General features: G+C 36.2%; 1 protein-coding gene across 4 annotated transcripts in view; it reads left to right on the forward strand.

Annotated features, from left to right (window-relative positions):
• Positions 1–20,662, forward strand: part of LOC145688127 (serine/threonine-protein kinase ATR-like) — a 381,701-nt gene that overhangs the window by 90,652 nt on the left and 270,387 nt on the right. For all 4 annotated transcript variants that reach the window (XM_081761899.1, XM_081761900.1, XM_081761902.1 and 1 more), the window contains 2 exons: positions 13,977–14,095; positions 19,201–19,274. In XM_081761899.1, coding sequence (XP_081618025.1) covers positions 13,977–14,095; positions 19,201–19,274 — 193 coding nt within the window. The remainder of the gene's footprint in view (positions 1–13,976; positions 14,096–19,200; positions 19,275–20,662) is intronic.

Below are 20,662 nucleotides of genomic sequence, written 5' to 3' on the forward strand. Positions count from 1 at the left end.
TTCCTTTTCGAGTTTAAACTGGGACGCACTGCACATCTGTCGATAAAAAACATTAACAGTGCACTTGGACCATGAGTAGTGAATGAACACATCATACGCCATTAGTTTGCGAAATTTGAGAAATGAACCCCATGGCCACAGACCAACAGCTAGGGTGGCACAAACCTGGAAAACCTCAAAATGTCAGGAACTTTGAGGTCAGCGAAAGGTCATGAGATTTTACTAAGAATCCAAAGAATTTCGATTTGCTAAGAATAATATTTAAAATAAATAAAACGAAAATTTTAAGTTAATTTCACCTGTAGTTGAGTGCTTGTTTCTTATTCGGTAACTTCAAACTTAGAAACTTTCCTGTTCCCCACTATTGATGTGTAACAAAATTATGTTTTACAGCTGTGCGCATTATCTTTTGTTTTTCGCTCGAATAGTACAATGTAATCTTGGTGAATCATCCATAAAATGAATTGGATCAACGGTGTAGTGGTAAATTCGTTTTTTACGCACGCATAACTTCAGTCGTCTTCTTCTTTTTCCTTTCCACTAGTTTCAATTTTATTGGAGTTTTCTATCCTGTATTAAGTCAAGGTACCTTGTCATACAAATTGAAGGAATTTTAGAATGCGGTTAATCTGTATGAGCTTCGGTGTTTTCATTGTAATTTTCATTCGCAAAAAGGCTTATTGCTTAAGTGCTTATGAGTTTATGTTAATTGCTAACGAAGTTGCATATCAGTGTTTTCATTGTGTCAATACTCAGTGGATAACCGGACTGTTTTCGTCGGAAACTGGATCCATAAATATGGTACGTCTACAGGTACAGGTACAAAATATGGTACCGTCTACAGGTATAAAATATACTTTCTACTTTGTGCTTACAATGTAATTATTATACATTTTCGGCACACATTTAATTATTTTCTATCAATAGTTGTACTTTCGTAATGCTTTATTGTTGATAATGCGTCTCATACGTTAAAAAAATGTTGCTGATTCTCATTTTAAAACTACCGGTATTGTGATATCATACAATATCTGTACAGTTGTGATATACATGATATTATGCAATATTAATATCAAATTTGGTATGATATAGAAAGGTTCAATAAATACGACCTAAAAGTATTACATGTCTAATTCTAGTATTTCTTAGGTTTAGAATTTATGTAACAACCCTCGTATTTGAATTTAATCGTATGTTAACTAATGATTTGTTGCTTGTGGTACCAAATTTCACAAAATTAAATCCCCACGTTAAGCGGGTTTGCATATCCAGGCTCCTAACTATGAAAACATTTACGCTCACTCCAACCTCAATCATTTCACGAATTCAACCTGTTTTACATATGTTATTAGGACATAATATCGATTGTGATTTATTCTAAAAACACTTTTATACATTGCAAGAGCTGTAACGTCCAAATATTTACTGAGAACTCATAGTGGTATCGGAATAAACAAAAGCGAGTATGGAACAGTAAACTGCTATAACAAAAGGCAAAAGAAGATGTGCAAAGGCATACAAAATGGTCGAGTGGTTTGGATCGATACACTATCAATCACATGTTTGTGAGTTCAAACCCGGTAGCAAGTTGTTTCTTTATTAAGTGTTTTCCTATTTTCATCCGGAGGCTGAAAATATTTATTTGAGTAACTCATTGAAAACTTCTTTTGTTTTAAATTCGATTAGAACGGAACATTATATGAATTGCGAATCTTAAATCCATAGCTAAAAAAATGAAGTATAGTCACTACTCTATTATCCTCTGATTTGTAACGAAACACTATTTATAAACAGTGGTGACTTCAGAAAATTAATCTTGGGGGGAATTTCAATATGCGGCTGGAGGGCAAACATTGGTAGTCCACATTGAGCACGATCGAATATATGGTCCTGAAGGCGGAAATTTCTTAGCTCGAGAGGGGTCTCAAATTCTCCCTCAGATCACGTCCTGAAAGCATCATTGCTTAAAAACTTTCCGTAACATATATATTATTACACTTGTTTCTCGTTCTACATTTAGAATTGGTAAAATCATAACTTATAGAGGATTATAATAAAAGCATAAAAATTACAATACCAACCATGTATAAATTATCCTGTAAGTTACCAACCTTGAGTCAGATTAAAACTGAAATATTTGTTTTCGGATTGCACTTAGAAGTAAGTCCTCTCTATATAATCCTGATTGGAAAGCCATGTTTAACACTAATTAATTAATCAATATTTATACGAATATTTTTTTATTTTACTATTTTTACTATTCAATATTATATACACTTCATTTCCAAAATCAAAATCTCGAAAATGTATATTGCACGAGTGCAGACTCGCAAATAAATGATTATTTATCATATATATTGGTCTCTATTCGAAATTCTATTTAATCGAATCCGACAAGAACACAGACAGAAACATCGAGAACAGGTGAAAAAAGAGAGAGAAAAAGACGTTGTACTCGGCGGGGACTCGAAGTAAGTTCGAATGGTGGTTTACAAGCCGAACGCCTTAGACCACTCGGCTATGGTAACAACTAATGATTGTAGCAAAGGCTTCGAGTAGTAGTTCTTATTACAGAATAACATTTTCTATTGCCTATAATTTACTTTGATATATCTATTAATTTGTTACATGAACTCGTTTTCGTTACTTTGATGAATGATGTATGTTGTTGATATAGATTCTTTTACACGTTCTTTCGTAAATATTATAGAAAGCATCAGGGTTATTTATGATCTTTCATGGAAATTGACTGGCGCATGCGCAGTACACAGACAGTTCAATTGGAAGGCGAGGAAGGAAATGGTAACACACTGCTAGAATGTTTCATCGCTGTGAAGTATAAAGAACAGCTAAAATGTGTTTTACGCTTGCGTAAAGAATCACCAGGTTAATGTTTGTCCAAGTTCTCACAAATCAACTGGATTCATGAAAAATAATTAATATTGTCATTACTGCACAATATGAAGAATAAAGAACGTATATTACACCAGGCCCGTATCCAGTGGGGGTCTAGGGAGGCCGGGCCCACCCTAAATTTTTGCGGGCCCCATCTAAAATTTCCACGGTAGGCTTGCAAATGAACTATCATATGGTGATGAACTATAATATGGTTGGTTCGGGCCCCCCCTAACTTCAGCCCCCCCCCTACATTTTTGGGCTGGCTACCGGCCTGTATTACACCACATTGTTCTCGAATTCGAACTTAGCTAAGGAAGGGACAATAAACAAAATGTGATTTATTCATTCGAATTGAGATAATTCAATGAAACTAGAAATTACACAATCAAAAGGAAAAATATCGTTAAAAAAACAATAATACTTTTATCCGAGATGTAAAATAAAGTTATTAATTAACTGAAATGAAAGTAATATTGGGCATGATATAGAGTAAGAAAAAAAGTAAATGTATTCTTAGAAAGGTTCAAAGTAAATTCACAAATACTTTTTGAAGATATACTACTCTTCCTTTACGTTTTAACGAACTAATAAGTAAACAAGCAAAGGAAAAGAATGAAGAACGAAAGTATTGCTCTTGAAAAAATATAATAAATAAATGAAACTTAAATAAATGTTTACACAAAAAATAACACACTAGTACTTCGTGTAATCACCTCCAGAGTTAATAACTTCTTGAAGTCTGGAGGGGATACTAGATACAAATCTCGAGCAATACGACGGTGTGTCACGAAAATGTTGCCACAGTTCCATAACATGATTTTGAAGAAACGTTTAGTCTCTGTCTTCACGTCTCTCTTCCCATTCTTGCACCATGTAGGCCCAGAGATGTTCAATTGGGTTCAAATCTGGGGATAGAGGGGGCCACTCAATACAAATTAACTCTGGATGTTCACTTAGCCACTCTCGTGTTTGCCGGGAAGTGTGAACAGCACTGTTGTCATGCATAAATATATATTCTTCCTGTTCGGGGAAGTTTCTTTCTAAGGACGGTAACAACGTATTTTCGAGGATATTAATGTAAACACTGCTGTTCATTCTCTCAGGCACCGCAACCAAATCTCCAGGACCAGCAGCCGTCATGTATCCCCAAAAGTGTGCTGATATTCGTTCTGAACAAGAAGTTCTGATAATATTTTGTTCAGCATACCTGGTTCCGCGCGGTCTATACAATATAACTCTGCCTTGTTGGTTAGACTTGAAAACCTTCTCGTCGGTTCAGATGACTAAGTCCCAATATGACTGAGGTTGGGTTATGTTATTCTGTGCCCATTCCATTCGTCTTGCCTTGTGAGTTTGTCAGGAGAGTCTTCCTAGCGGGTCTTGAACAGTGAAGACCAGCCCCCAATAATCTTCTTCTTATTGTTTCGTGAGAACAATTATATTCTCTGGCTTTGTCCAAGAGGATTGATGTGTGGCGTAGAGGTCTGTTGATTACTTCTGTAACTAAAGCTTGATCTTGAGCTGCAGTTGTCACTTTTGGCCTTCCACTTCTTGACCGAGACCTGAACCATTCACCACCTTCTTCATATCGCTGAACCCATTTCTTGACCGTTTTCTTGTCACATCCCAGATCTCTAGCAATCTGAGGCACAGTTTGTCCCATTTTTGCTCGGCCTATGATTTCTCCTCTCAGAGCAACAGACAGTTCTTTACAACCTTTAGAGCGAGGCATTTTCAGAACCTGTTAGAAATTTGCGTTCTGGCGTGTATGACAAATGTCGGTAAAGTGCATCTTTCTGTTTCTACTGCGCATGCACCAGTCAGTTTTCATGAAAGATCATAAATAATCCTGACAATTGTTGTAATATTTATGAACGAATACGTAATAGAACCTATATTAACAACATCATTCGTCAAAGTAAAGAATACCGTAAACATAAAACAATTTCAACAGACTATTACATCAGGCCAAAATAGGCTTAAACTTCAGAGAATACAAAATAAATTTCATACTGTAACAAAAGATTGAACACGAAACACGCTTACTATATTTTCAACTTGTGACATTAGCCAAGTGGACTAAGGCATTCGGCTAGAGATTCTGATGCATCATTCAAGAGAAGTTCGAATCCCACCACAGTACAATTTGGTTTTACCTCTTCTTGACGTTTCTGTTTGTGATCCTGCCGGATTCTAATAATTATAATTTCGTAATACGCTAAAATATACGTAATATTTGAAATTCTTAACCTCGTATTTTTACATTTTTCAAGCTCAGTTGAGAAAAAAGAGGGAAAATGAAAGTACAAACATTTGCAATAATTACTTAGCATTTACTGTCATTGTAATTGTGGATATTTTTTTTTATGAAAATGTATAATGAACTAAAAATATATTTAGTAGGTCACATGTCTCCATTTTTCGATTCTAACTTGAAAGTTACAGGCGGTGACATATCAAAGACCCAGGGGGTTGTAACCCCCTCCCATGGAAACTTTTATATTCTATTGAAATAAAAAGTGTTCCAGTTTATAATCTTGGAAAAGCAACAATCACTGTGTGTGGAGGACGATTTATTTATACTACGATTTATCACTTCCAAATGTGTAGAAGATGTGACTGTATATTGTGCATAATCATTCAAGAAATATAACACAACGAAGGGACTTCGTAAACCCTTCACGCCACCCCAGGAAGAGGAAGTGCGTCCCGCCGTCCCTCGGTTGGGAACTACTGCTTGTGAGGGAAACATTCTAACAGTGTGTTAGCGTTTCCTTCCTCGCCTTTCAATTGAACTGTCTGTGTACTGCGCATGCGCCAGTCAATTTCCATGAAAGATCATAAATAACCCTGATACTTTCTATAATATTTACGAAAGAACGTGTAATAAAATCTGTATCAACAACATACATCATTCATCAAAGTAACGAAAACGTGTTCATGAAACAAATTAATAGATATATTATATCAAAGTAAATTAGGTTTAAATTTTAGGCAATAGAAAATGTTATTCTGTAATAAGAACTACTACTCGAAGCCTTTGCTACAGTCACTACTTGTTACCATAGCCGAGTGGTCTAAGGCGTTCGGCTTATAAAGCACTATTCGAACTAAGTTCGAGTCTCCGCCGGGTACAGCACCTTTTTCTCTCTTTTTTTTTTTCACCTGTTCTCAATGTTTCTGTCTGTGTTCTTGTCGGATTCGATTAAATAGAATTTCGAATAGAGACCAATATATATGATAAATAATCATTTATTTCCGAATCTGCACTCGTACAATATACATTTTCGAGATTTTGATTTTGGAAATGAAGTGTATATAATATTGAATAGTAAAAATAGTAAAATAAAAAATATTTGTATAAATATTGATTAATTAATTAGAGTTATACATGGCTTTCCAATCAGGATTATATAGAGAGGACTTACTTCTAAGTGCAATCCGAAAACCAATATTTGAGTTTTAATCTGACCCAAAGTTGGTAACTTACAGGATAATTTATACATGATTGGTATTGTAATTTTTATGCTTTTATTATAATCCTCTGTAAGTTATGATTTTACCAATTCTAAATGTAGAACGAGAAACAAGTGTAATATTATATTTGTTACGAAAAGCTTTTAAGCAATGATACTTTCAGGACGTGATTTGACGGAGAATTTGAGACCCCTTTCGAGTTAAGAAATTTCCGCCTTCAGGACCATATATTCGATCGTGCTCAATGTGGACTACCAATGTTTGTCCTCCACCCGCATATTGAAATTCTCCCCAAGATTAATTTTCTGAAGTCACCACTGTTTATAAATAGTTTTTCGTTACAAATCAGAGGATAATGGAGTAGTGACTATACTTCATGTTTTTTTAAGCTATGGATTTAAGATTCGCAATTCATACAATGTTCCGTTCTAATCGAATTTAAAACAAAAGAAGTTTTCAATGAGTTACTCAAAGAAATATTTATCAGCCTCCGGGTGAAAATAGGAAGACACTTAAAAAAGAAACAACTTACTACCGGGTTTGAACTCACAAACATGTGATTGATAGTGTATCGACCCAAACCACTCGACCGTTTTGTATGCCTTTGCAGACCTTCTTTTGCCTTTTGTGAAAGCAGTTTACTGTTCCATACTCGCTTTTGTTTATTCCGATACCACTATGAGTTCTCAGTAAATATTTGGACGTTACAGCTCTTGCAATGTATAAAAGTGTTTTTAGAATAAATCACAATCGATATTATGTCCTAATAACATACGTAAAACAGGTTGAATTCGTGAAATGATTGAGGTTGGAGTGAGCGTAAATGTTTTCATAGTTAGGAGCCTGGATATGCAAACCCGCTTAACGTGGGGATTTAATTTTGTGAAATTTGGTACTTAAAATGATGTTTTCAACTCTGCGTTGCTTGATTAGAAAACGAGTCATACTTACGGAGAATTCTGAGTGATGTTAGATGATTCCTGTTGTTCGTCCATGGTCTGTTGGTCGGCAATATCTTGTCCATGTAAAGCCCGCGAGAGTTGTTTAGTGTCTGGGCGAACTCATACGTTTCCCGGATTTTGTTGGCATTTGAAAGATCCGTGCCTCTTGTAATAGATGACGTATACAGTAATCTTATCGCCTTAAAGAAATATTATTTTGGTCTTCCTTCGTTTATTATTATTTATCATTAGAATTATGTCAGTTTCTTCTTTGGTTGTTTTTACGTCCAATCATGTTGCTTCCGTTTTTTGAACTTCGCATGGTGTTCTGAGAAGCCATCAGTAATAATTTGCCCATTTGTTTCGCAGTTTTGCTTATATCTAGCAATATAGAATTGGTAGGGAGTGTTTGTTTTTTGATTTTTATGGAGGGGGAGGGGAGGATTTGAGCAGAAGGTTGTGACACTTGTGGTAGGCCGGAAATTTACTGGGGTAGGAGAACATTTTGTAATGATGATACAGAAGGAATAGGCTATGAATATTGAAGTTGATAATTTGCAATGATCAGTTGATTGTTTGTCATAATTAAATATTCTATTCTAAAGCAAAAGACTGTTGATTTTCATTCTACACATATGCACATCCCCATATAATTCCAAAAATATTGCGATTTGCAGTTATTTCGTTAAGACTGTAAGAATGTGTCAAACATGCTACTCTCAGATTATTTGTCAGTTACGTAGTAGTTTAGGGTTTTATCTTGTACTAAAAATTAAAATATGTACTATAATTTTGAAATCAAGCTTTACCTCTTGAAGAAAGAATGGAATAGGAGAACTACTGTCTGATGACAATATCAGGTATAGTTGGGGAGCGTTTTGATTTGGTAGTCGGGGGGTGCTAAGGCGAGTTCTTGCCTCGGGCGACAACTAGCCTAGTTGTGTCGCTGAGTGGTGAGTAAAAGATGATACTCGGTATTATTGATATTACTTGGACAAAGAAATTCAAGAAAAGAGAAGGAAGGAAAGCCAAAACCGATCTTACGGTGAAGCTTTCAACCAAAGAGTATTATACTCTACTATAGTTACATTATCAAATCTTCAGACTACTTGTCATCTTCGGTAACAAGATAGGAAGGCAATAAAGAACACACTGAAGCTGGAGAAGATCATATTTTAGTTGGAAGTATCCTTTGAAGAAGACAAGAGAGCAATCACAGTTTAGATGCACGGAAATGAGAAAATTCGTCCCAACATTAGCAAAAGTGAAGGAGAAAAACGGCGTGATTAGAAGAAAAATTGCAGCAATTGTTATTACGGTTTTGGAAGATTTTAAATATGAGAGTCTAGAGCAGTCGCAAAACATAATTGACAGAAGCGAAATTCAAAGAGAGATTGCGAAAAATGGTATACGTGTAAGAACTAAAGAGACTATTAATAAAGTGAAACCTCATTCCATCTAATTTGATTGGAAGAAAGACCAAACGCTCATGATGTCCGGAAGTCAGAGATATGAAGATGGAAGAATATTATTGTATCCGTGTAGAAACGGGTCCTGCCGCGAATTACAAGAAAATAATGTGGACCTATCAGATGTGGTAGCTATCGGTTGCGATCGCACTAATATTAATGTTGGGTCAAAAGGAGGAGTGATTAGAGTTCTCGAAAACCATTTAGGGGGACCTTTGCAGTTGTGCATATGCATATTGCGTTTCATTGAACTACCACTTCGTCATTTACTAAAAGAAATCGATGGTGTAAGTACTGACCCTTACCCTTTCTCTGGATCTATTGGTAGATCATTTGTGAATTGTGAAACAAACTCAGTGTACGGCTTCGAAAAGATTTCTTCAGAACTTTCTACACTCCTAAATGTGCATGATCTCAGTTATTATCAGAGGTACTTGTGTGAAATACTCCGATCTGTCATAAGAGGAGACTGTGATAAAAGCCTAACAGATTAAGAAACCTGGGAAACTTTGGCATGTTTGCTGGTTAACAATGGCTTACAGACTTTTGCGTCTATATATATTAATGCCAAATCCTTCAGAGGAGCTCAAAACTCTATCAAAGTTCGTGGTAAAAGTATATGCTCCAGTGTGGTTCAACATCAAACTGAAACCTCTTGTCAAATACGGAGCTAAACATCTGTTCTTGATCAGACTTTCGCGATGTTTGCAAGAACCATACAAGACTCCCATCAATAAAGTAATTTCCAGAAATGCATCCTTAAAACATTCTCATTGCCATGATTGGTGTCGACGGATCAACTATACGAATCCTTGCTGCTGATAAAATATTCCAATCCAGAAAGCAGTGTAAACCTTCTGAAATTCGTTCCTTCGAAGTTCCAGTATTAAACTTCGAGGCTAATAATTACACAGAAGTGATAAACTGGAATGAGTGTAGCATAACAGAACCGCTAATATTGACTCATGAGACAGATGAAAAATTGCAAAAAATTTGCTCTTCAGAAAATACGTGTGTTGATATCCTTGAGTTGAAATGTCATATGCAAGTAGTGGAAAGATTAGTGAAAATAATTAGTGAAACTTCTTTCAGTGTGTGGGCACGAGAGAGCGATTTCTTTATTCGTTCCAAAAATGACTCGAGAAAATAGATGAATACTTTTGAGACAAAGTCGCAGTATTTTGCAGGAAGACGTGAACGAAACTTATGAAACATTCAATCTAATGTTGGCGGGTGGGTGGGATTGAACTCGACGGCTGCCACCTCTTAGTGGGGAATTTTGGGTTGATGTAGCCTGTAACATAGAATATGAACTTCGGTAGCTTTAGAAATTCATCTCGTCGCGACAACGAATCTTAACACCCTAAAATTACAGTCTCCCTCAGTCGAAGAGCTGTCTAATAATTACACAAATACATAAGAAATATGTATTTGTTCACAAAATCTACGAAACTTAAGGCCCATTGCGCTTCGGCTAAAAATTACTTTAGAGACTTGAAATTTTCCATGGTAAAGTACTATAATGTGATGCAACTTTTGCCCCCTATCCACAATCAAATTTCGAAAACATTTTTTTTTTTGGCCTCTTTTCACTCCACCCGAATATATATACATATCATCATCAGCAGCATAAGTATTCTGCTATTATTTGCAGGTCACCTGCTGCAACTGAGAAACTTCCATGATCCACGGTCTTCCGCTGATCTCTTCGTCTTCACGTACGATTTTTCTGTTTCGATATCGTCCATTAATTGTAGTCTCCTTCGCCCCCTCCCTCCTTTTCCTACCACTATACCCTCTAGCACGTCCCTCATGATACAGTTCCTTCTTATCCAATGTTCCAACAAGTTTCTTTTCCTCTTCTTACAACATCTACAATATTATTTTCTCCCCTACCTTTTCTAACACCCTTCCATCCTTTTTCCGCTCGTCCTAGCTAATTCGCCCCATTCTTCACTATACCCACATTTCGAAAGCTTCCAGTTATTTCTCATCATTTTTGCGTAATGTCCGTGCTTCTGACCCATACAGTAGAATACTCCACACGAAGCATTTTGTGAGTCTTTTTCTCAACTCTTTATTCAAGGTCCCACAAAATAGTCTTCTCTTCCTCCTAAAGGCTTCTTTCACCATTACTATCCTTACTTTTATTACACGTTCACATTTAATGTCATTAGTAATAATACTACCCAGGTAAGGGATGCCTCGAGGAATATTCCCCTAATCCGTTGCGAACAGAAAATAGTCCATTCGGAATATTTTCGGGTTAGGCTTTAAGGAAGAAGCGCACTCCAGGTGTGAGAAAGGCATCAAACTGAATGTCTCCTCTCTCGTTGGTGTAGATTCCTCATCTTTCAGTACCAGGCTTTCCAATGCTCCTATATTTCCTATTTTTTCTATATATTTCCGTCTCTTCCTATAAACTCCTATATTTCCTATATTTTAACGAAACCTCCTATATATTTGTGGCATTGCTTCGCGAATGTTAATGATTGGTGCCAAGATCAAGGGTTACCAACGCTTTTAGATATTGGTTCTTGTACTTTGCACACAGTTTCTAATGCGTTTCATGGAGTAAAATCATTATCGTGGGATATTTAAGATTTTTGTGTGGATTCATTTTAGTGGTTCAGAATGTCTGCGGCTCGACAAGAGGACTATTCTCTTGTCCAGTCAGTGTTGGATTTAAAAAGCCATTTTTTTTCTGCGCCATTTTCCTAGCCGATGGCTAACTTTGCTTCCTATGTGCAGACGCATCGCAGAACAATTTCTAGGGCTACGTTAAGTACTTTCTGGAGAATCTTCCAGTACAAGATAAGGCATGTCATGAAAACAATCGTTACAGAAGGATTAAACAATTTCTGAAAGACAAATTGTTTGAAGCCAAACTGCATTTCATCGTTTGTACGTAAGTTATTTTTGATAAATTTCTGTATTTCTTTCAACGCAAAGACCCGCTAATTCATTTACTCTACTCGAGTTATCAGGGCTTGTCAGAATGCTGCTATTGAGGTTTCTGAAGCCAGATATGTTGGGGGAGGAGGGGGCTACTGATTTATCCGCAGTTGATTTCAAGAACTGTGAAAACCATCTGCAGCAACCTGAAGTTGGAGTGGAAGCGCAAACTATAATAGCTAACTGCTCAGAGCTACAAAAGAGGGAATTCAGGGAGGATGCTACAAAGCAATTAATAGATGCTATGCAAAACGCCTGGAGAAAGTATAAAGATTACTTAGAAGAGCGCAGTGGCGAAGGTTTCCAGAGAAGAAAGTGCGTTAAGAAATGCGAAGCAAGAAGCTATATCAAAGGAAGTTTCAAAGTGTGAATCGTCTCTGAAGAAATTAAATGAAATGGACGAAACAGTACAGAAGGAAATGGAAGCAGCTACTAGACTGATGAAAGATGCTTAGACAAGATTATCTTCTTCGCTATCAAAAAAGGATATGGCTGACGTTAGTGTTGTCCAGGCAATGATCCAGACCGCATCCTTGAAGATGAGTGAACTACAGAAAATTCAAGACGAGCAGAGCAAAGAGAAACGGAAGATGGCAAATAAGTATATTCAGGCACTGAAGAAAATGAAAGTGTAACTGATACTTTTACTGTTGTATATATTTTCTTAGATGAACTGAGTTCTGTGAGCAATTGTGTATTTAGATACTTAAGAAACCAACCTTTTGTGTCATGTGTTTTGTGATTTTTTAAAATGAATTTTGTATTGATTTTTACAACTTATGTATATTATTTTAAAAAAAGAAAAAAGAAAAGAATTACCATAGAAATGATAGAATCTTGCAAGTGATGAAATTATTCACATCTTGGACACGTATACTTATAAACACTGATTTTCTGATGCAAATCCGTTTAACACTTTCCTTATGGTTGTTGCTTAGCACTGGTGAGCTGCGTACGAAAACACCAAGAAACTCGTATAAAATTTTGCAACGAGATAATTACCCATTTAGTTATATTTAGAGTAGAATGCATGTTCATATAACAATTGATGTATTTCCATATGATTTTTTTTTTTTTTTTTTTTTAATTTTATTTCTACCTATTGGATAATTGAAATGTTCCTTTTTCACAGCTTCACAAAGCCTATATTTTTTCGTCCTGATTTCCCATATTTTTTATTAGCATTGGAAAGCCTGCAGTACCAAAAATTTAATCCTTCTGGTACTGAAGTTCGCAGTTCTAATTCCCATGAATCGACACGTACACTATTCATTGTGAAATTTTCTAAAGCTATCGAATGAGTGCACTAAAACGACTTAAGTTCACTCAATGTATCGCCGAAGTATTCTTCTCAGCAATGTCTTCAGTGTCTGTTCTGGTTATAACGAATCTCATCCTTTATCGCGACAATCAATTAGTTTTGGTGGACAACAACAATTTCTGGTGGCGTGGTGACGCTTCACCTTGAAGGTTTTCTGTTTGAAGAATAATGCCGATTAATTCATTCTTGTTAAGTCTCCATTCTTCATGAATTTCCGCTTGCAAATAGGAAAGGGAAAATTTACGTGTGTTGAAGAATAACTAAGCAGATGATTTTTATTCCAAAAGTTGTTTAAGAAAAATAAAATAATCGGTAGTTGAATTGAAATAAAAATTTAAGATTAATTCTGAAATCCGTACCTCAGTTACGGATAGTTTTCGTTTTCCGTTTATTTTTATTTTTCTTCCTTTTTTGCTGAAAACAGGAAGAATTACAAATTACAATAATTCATGTTTTCTCTGTGTATCAAAATCCATTTGGAGTTCCATTTTATATATTTGCTTTGTTCTGGATAATATAAATGTTGAACGAACAAGTTAATTTGAGTTTTGATGCCCATTTATCAAGATTTCAGCCACCATTGATTCTCTCTTTCGGGAAACAAGGGACAACAGATTTTCAAAAGAAAGACATATTTGAGGAATGTTATGATTGTATAGTGTCTGTGTTTAGTTTTATATTATTTAATGATAGTTATAGTGATACTATTGTTTACTTTTATATTGTCTGTGTTTTATAATGTTCCTTCTCCATGTTTTACACCTTTCTGTTGCTTAAAATTTAATTTTCTTTGTACTACTGGCGATGCCTGAAAAAAAAAAAAGTGTAATAACATTCATGTAAGTTTCTAATTGTGAGAGTCATTGTACCAATGCATGTTCATAAAAGTATTTTTCTTTACCTGTTTTTAAATAGACAAATTGCAGTGTAAAATCGCTGATTACATGGGATGGTTCTTACAATTTATAACAGCAAGAGCACGACAATTCAAGTATGAGAAACAGTTCTTTCTGCAAGAAGTTGAGAAACACCCGGTATGTAACTTTCTTTTTGTAAATATATATCACTTTGAAATCATTTCACTCTATTGTACTTTGAAATATATATATATATATATACAAGCATATATTACCCGCTTTGCTGGGTTGAACTGAAAATATAAATGCACAACTCCGTATCTCATGTGTGTAGATCATTGATCATCTCGGTGACCTTGATCTGACAGTGACCTCTGACCATGACACTTGATTGACGCATATTTGGTCGACTTGCGACATAGAATCATACCATACACCTTTTTCTTTCTTATCATTTCGATTTACGTTTTTACAGGCTCTTTCAGAATTTAACATTGCAGTCCCATAAGAAAAAAATCGAAATTTGACCTTTGACTATATCTCTTCAATCTTTAGTACCAGTGACATGCTTCTATGACGAAACAAAACCTATGTCCTTCATCTAAAGTTACACCAAATTTCACGGCTATACATCATACCACTTTTGCACAGTGAACAAATGAAATTGACACACGAACTAATCAACCCTCTCTCTCTCTCTCTCTCTCTCTCTCTCTCTATATATATATATATATATATATATATATATATATATCATGTTGCGGGCCATGGCATTGGAAGTGTTACCGTTGATCTCAGCGAGCCCAAAAAATGTGGATTCAGCACTAATATCGGTCATTTTGGATCATTTTTAAATCTCTCTTCCTCGCCTCTCCCAAGTTGCGGGGTGTAATTTGAATTTAAACGGCATCGAAAGTATTTCTGTTCATCTAAGCGACCCAGAAAACTATAAATTCGACACTGATAGTGGCCATTTTCGATCATTTTTTAATATCTCTTTCTCCTCCTCCCCAAGTGGTGGGGCTGATTTTGGATTTAAACCGGATCGGAAATGTCACTGTTCATTTGAATGAAACTATGGATTCGACACTAAAATTAGTCATTTTCGAACATCTTTAAATATTTATCTTCCTCCTGTACGTTGTACTCTCCCCCTCCCCAACTATCAGGGCTAAACTTGGATTGAAACAGCATTAGAAGTGTCACTGTTTCTCTCATCGACCTCGAAAACTATGGATTCAACACTAATATCGGTCATTTTCGATCATTTTTAAATTTCTCTCCCCTCCCCCTCCCCTTTTGTATATATATAGCTTCCCCTCCCCCTCCGTGCTGCGGCACACGGCATCAGAATTATCACTGTTAATCTCAGTTACTCCTAAAACTATGAATTCGACGCTAATATTAGTCATTTTCGATCATTTTTAAATGTTTATCCCCTTCCCCTACGTTGTACCCTCTCCCTCCCCAACTATCAGGCTGAACGTGGATTGAAACAGCATCAGAAGTGTCACTGTTTCTCTGATCGACCCCAAAAACTATGGATTCAACACTAATATCGGTCATTTTTGATCATTTTTAAATTTCTCTCCCCCTCCCTTACATTGCATCGTCAAAGTGAATACTCTAAAGTAATCCCTGTCCTTAAACTCATGTATGTTGAAAATTTGATTCAGATCGGTCGGGTGGTTCAAGAGTGATAGTCACAGAGGCAGTCATTTTAATTTTAATTTTTTTTTAACACACATCTCCCCCTCCCTTAGGTTGGCTCGTCAAAGTGAAACGATAAAAACACCCAAGGCCCGACCCTCATATATGTTGAAAATTTGATCGAGATTGGTTGGGTGCTTCAAAAGTTATTAGGTTTTATTAGTTTTTATTTATACGTCCCCTCCCCCCTCCCCTACGATCTACCGTTAAAGTGAAATTACAAAAATGTTTCCAGATCCGAACCTCATGTATCTTGAAAATTTGATTGAAATCGGTCGAATAGTTCAAGAGTTATTAAGTTACAAAAAAAGGTCACATTCATTCTTATATAAATTGATTTTGATATATCTCCCCCTCATTCTCCACCCCTACGTTGCTCCGTCAAACTTAAATCACGAAAACGATCCCAGGCCTGAACCTCATCTATGTTGAAGATTTGATCAATATCGGTCGAGTGGTTCAGGAGTTAAATTTTATTTATTTTTCTATACCCACCTCCCTCTCCCCTCCGTTCTACAATCAAAGTGAATAGTCTACAACCAGCCCAGCCTCGAACCTCATCCATGTTTGATCGAGATCGGTCGGGCGGTTCAGGAGATTTAGTCACAAACAGTGAATTTCAATTATATATATATAACTGTAGTTAACAGTGGTTAAGCTAGATAAAAAGATAGTAGTCAACATTTATTGTTTTCATATTCTTTGATATAGTTATCATAGTTACTGTCGGCCCCGAGGGTGAGAAGGGATGAAAATTAAAATATTCAAAATGTCCAACATTAGTGTTCAATCCATAGTTTTTGGGGTAGGAAAATCGGCTGACCTGTTTCAGATTACTTTTAAAAATTTAAAAATTAGTACTTAAATCAAGCTGAATTTTTTATCACTTTACTTTGATTAAAGTGCGTATCCTAAGGAGGAAGAGGGGATCAACATTTATGCTTAGAAAGAATATCTCATAGGCTTTTATAATTACACTTTCATTGAAATGCGTATTCTAATAGGGAAATTGGAGGGTTGAAATACATTCACCCCAATGGTAATTGAAAAAGCAACGTTGCTATTCATAGTGTTACAATAGATGCAAAGTTCACTCTCATTGAACGGAAAGCAAGCATAAATTATGCCGTAGGGAAGATACAAGTATACTACAAATCTCGGTTGCAGTCATTAGTGTCGTGGGGTGTAGGTATGATCAGGTTAGGGAGATGAAATTCGTAACTAGCTGAAAGTTGAATGTGAAAATAGTTTAAGATGCGAAATACATGATACAATTAAACATCATCTGATACTGTTGCTTACAATGCTTACTGAACAAACTGTCCATCGCATCTGCTTATAAGGCAAATGTTTTCCCTCCATTCTGTTAGAGAAATATGCAGACAAAATTACAAATACATGAATGATTTTGAAAAATAAATATTATTCGTTAGTGAAAATGAAGAGTATGGGCTGTTTTTTAAAGAAAAGACAATTTTAGATTTGTCTATTAACCCATTCCACTACGATTTATTTTCTGAATTTCCTGCCCTTCCTTCCGTTGTATCAAATTTCTTGAAGTATAAGTTATAAAAGTGTATTATAGATGGTTTATCATAAAAAAAAAAAAAAATCAAAACATCAATATAGTAACCCTACATGATGCTACAATAGTTTAAATTTTATGACGAGTGTAGCTTATCATTGTGCTATTTGGCACCGGGAGGCCATGACGAGCTAGACTTGTCATTTCAGTGCAAGGGGTTAATAAAATGCGCGAATAGATTTATAGCTGACAACTAACTTAAATTTTCTTGCATGAGAGTCTATATGATCGACCAGATGGATTTTAGTTATTTGGTGTGTGTGAGCATATTAGGTTCAGTCGTCTTTATTTCTGAAAATAATTTTAATTAAAAATAAGTTGTTTGTTTTTCGTTAGAAATAAAATACTAGTCTCTAGTTCTAAACAAAACAGAGAACATAGTTCAAAACGTTATTATACAAAAACACTTCGGACCTCATAACAAAAACACAATAAATACAGAAAATTCATGTGGAAAGCTATTATAACGTGTCACATACAACAGAAAATGCATACATTTGTAAGAAGTTATGTTATGTTGTCTTTACTTTTGGGAACCATTTGAATGCGCTTGGACATGGAATCAATAAGACTTAGCAAGTAATTTGAAGTCTGTCAATACACCACATTTTCTTCAGTTCTGTTTGGGAGGTCTGTAGGTTCTGAAGCTCCTTCTAACCCAACAATACCTTCCTACGATGCCAACAATATTCGATTGGATTTGATCGGGACTGTTCTTAGGTCATTCCAACATCTTGATATGCTGTTCAAGAAAATTCGCTATCTTTGTAGCTTTGCGACAAAGAGCATTATAATCACACTCGTGGATAAGGAGCATAGCCACCAAGTGGTTTTGAATAACGTTGATATATCGGTCTGCGTTCATCGTCTTATTTGATAGTAAAAAATATAAACATCCTCTTCCCTTTTCACCTGAACCCTCTTCCCCTTTACAGTCTGGGAATGCCTAACGGTCGGAACCGTATACTTTGGGTCGTATCGACCTGAAGATCATTGATGTTGAACTTCAACAGCTCCCATTCGGAACAGTTGGATTGTGCTTTTGTCGAAAAACATTACTTTCCTTCATTGTGTTAATGACCAGTGTGCATATTTCTTCGGGAAAGCAAGACGTTGTTTCTTGATGCGGTCTGTGAGTAGAGACTTCTTAGGAGTAGTACGACATGGTAAATCCAGGTCTTTCTGCAAACGGTGCTGCGTCGTAGGAACACTAACATTTTCGAACAAACTCGGATGCATTTCTTTAAGTTCTGCTGCTGTCAATTGAGGGTCCTTCTTTATTTCTCTCATTAGAGTGTCCCCTTCATTATATTATATAACCGTAAACAGTTAACGCTGTAAATACTTGATATTAGACTCCTATTTGCTAGAGGAGTTACCCTCCACTAGTAGGTACAACTTGGAGCTCGAATTTTGGCCCAGCTCGTGAATGGGCATATTCCATTACCATTTTTCGGGAAAGTTCTTGTATGTGTTGGCATGCATATTGAAACGAGTAGCCACTATTATTCAATGGAAGCTCAGGTCAGGTTAAACGTCATTCACCGATCTCAAAGGAGGGCGACCGCCAATCAGAAAACGTGAAAATTAAGTGTTTTAATAGAAACTTCCTGCTAGAACGTCTGTATGTATAACGAAAACCTGGTTGAATCTTCGTTACTTACTCGGCCATTGCGAGAAGTTAGTCTTATTCATGCCAGAGCAGGTTTTTTTGCAAAAAATCCTATTGTTTGAAATAATTTTTAGATTTAAGGGTTGCTAAAATTTTGAATATATACGGCATACCTTGGATGATCTTCAGGATATACTTTTTTTTTTTTTTTTTTGACTGAAGTGTAAGTTATCTTAGCTCAAGAAAGTTACTTCGTGTATAGTTTCATCCTTTTTTTAAAAAAGTTTTTGTATGATAGGTACTATAGATTACTGTTGTTATTCTACTGTTTGAATGAAAACTAGTTTCATTACATATTTCGTTTCTTTTTTCTAGACCCTGTGGATGACATTGGAGAGAATGTTGCGTTCTGTAGCTCAAGGAATGGCAGAGAAAATAGGGTTTCCTCAGTAAGAGCATTTTAAATGATTTCGTAGTTTCTGTTGTTGCAGAGAATTTTACGAAGCAAGATCGAAAAGTAACACAACTGTTTTCTTCGTTTCAGTACTCTTAAAAATACCCCAGCAAATATATACCCGTTTAGATAACTAGATATCGTACCTATTTTTTTTTAGCATAAGAACCTCGCTTGAGACAATTCTCTCAGTGGTACTAGTTCTACTATATTGTGTTCGTTACTTCCATTTTCAGAGCGTTTGACTACCTACCAACGACAGATTGAACTACTTTAGTCAAATTGTATCATTGATTACCCATGCGTTTTTCAGGAAACCATGAGGTGAAAACTGTGCGAATTGTGTAGTGGGTGGTGGAACATTTCCAAGTTAAATTGATCAGTTTTGTCACGAACGCGTTGTTGTGAACAAGAATAAGATTAGAGGCATTTCGGTTGGGGTGTGCATCGGTGCCTGGAGACAGTGGTGCAAGATGAACGAAACTTAATCAGGAGAACGCCCTGTATGTGAGAACACTTATATTTCGTCTTTTTAACCAGAGAAAATGACTGAATTTGTGAGAGGCCGAAATTTGAATTTTTCCATACCATGTTGGACTCCTTTGTATTCGGAGTGAGAGATCAATTTCTAGGATTCAATAGTAGTTGCTCACATCCAGAAAGTCAGGTTGCCCCTGTGCGTATCGCACCAAGTTGACCAAAAATGACACCACCTCTTCCTCTTCTACTCGTCATCACGAACTGACTTTCAAAAAGTCCAATTTGTCATACACATTTTCGTATACTATTCTGTACGAAATATTAAATTTCTGAGCCACTATTTAAAGATGTATCTATTATTCTGGATTTTCTCCTCAATTCTTTCTGGCAGTAACTGGCGCTGCAGTAGTCATAGATGTACCAGAACGAGACGAATCACATTTCCTTTTAAATTTCAAAGGCAATGCTGCGGCGATCTATGAATTCACTACATACACTTCCACCATTTCTGTATGAATTTATTTAAGGGTTTTCGTTTAACTTATAGGGGCCGCGGTGGCTCAGTGGTAGAGCGTTCAACTCTAGTGCTTGGGGTCCCGGGTTCGATCCCGGTCCCCGCCAAGTGAAATTTGTGGTGGACAAACACCGTGTGCGTGGGTTTTCTCGGGGTTCTCCCGTTTCCTCCCATTTTCTTCATTCCACCATTTCATTCATTACTCATCATCACAGTCTCCTTTAGCCTCACCGGCATACCCATGGGACGTAAAACTCGAAGGTTTTCGTTTAGCTTATAATAGTTTGACTGCATCTCATTGCACCTTTGTAGATTGCAACATTGATATTAAAACACACCACATTCTTGTGGCGTCGACCACATTTCTCCCGCCAAAGCGACAGACCATC

This window comes from Thermobia domestica, chromosome 6, assembly GCF_964235325.1.
Source record: "Thermobia domestica chromosome 6, izTheDome1.hap1.1, whole genome shotgun sequence".
NCBI lineage: Eukaryota > Metazoa > Arthropoda > Insecta > Zygentoma > Lepismatidae > Thermobia > Thermobia domestica.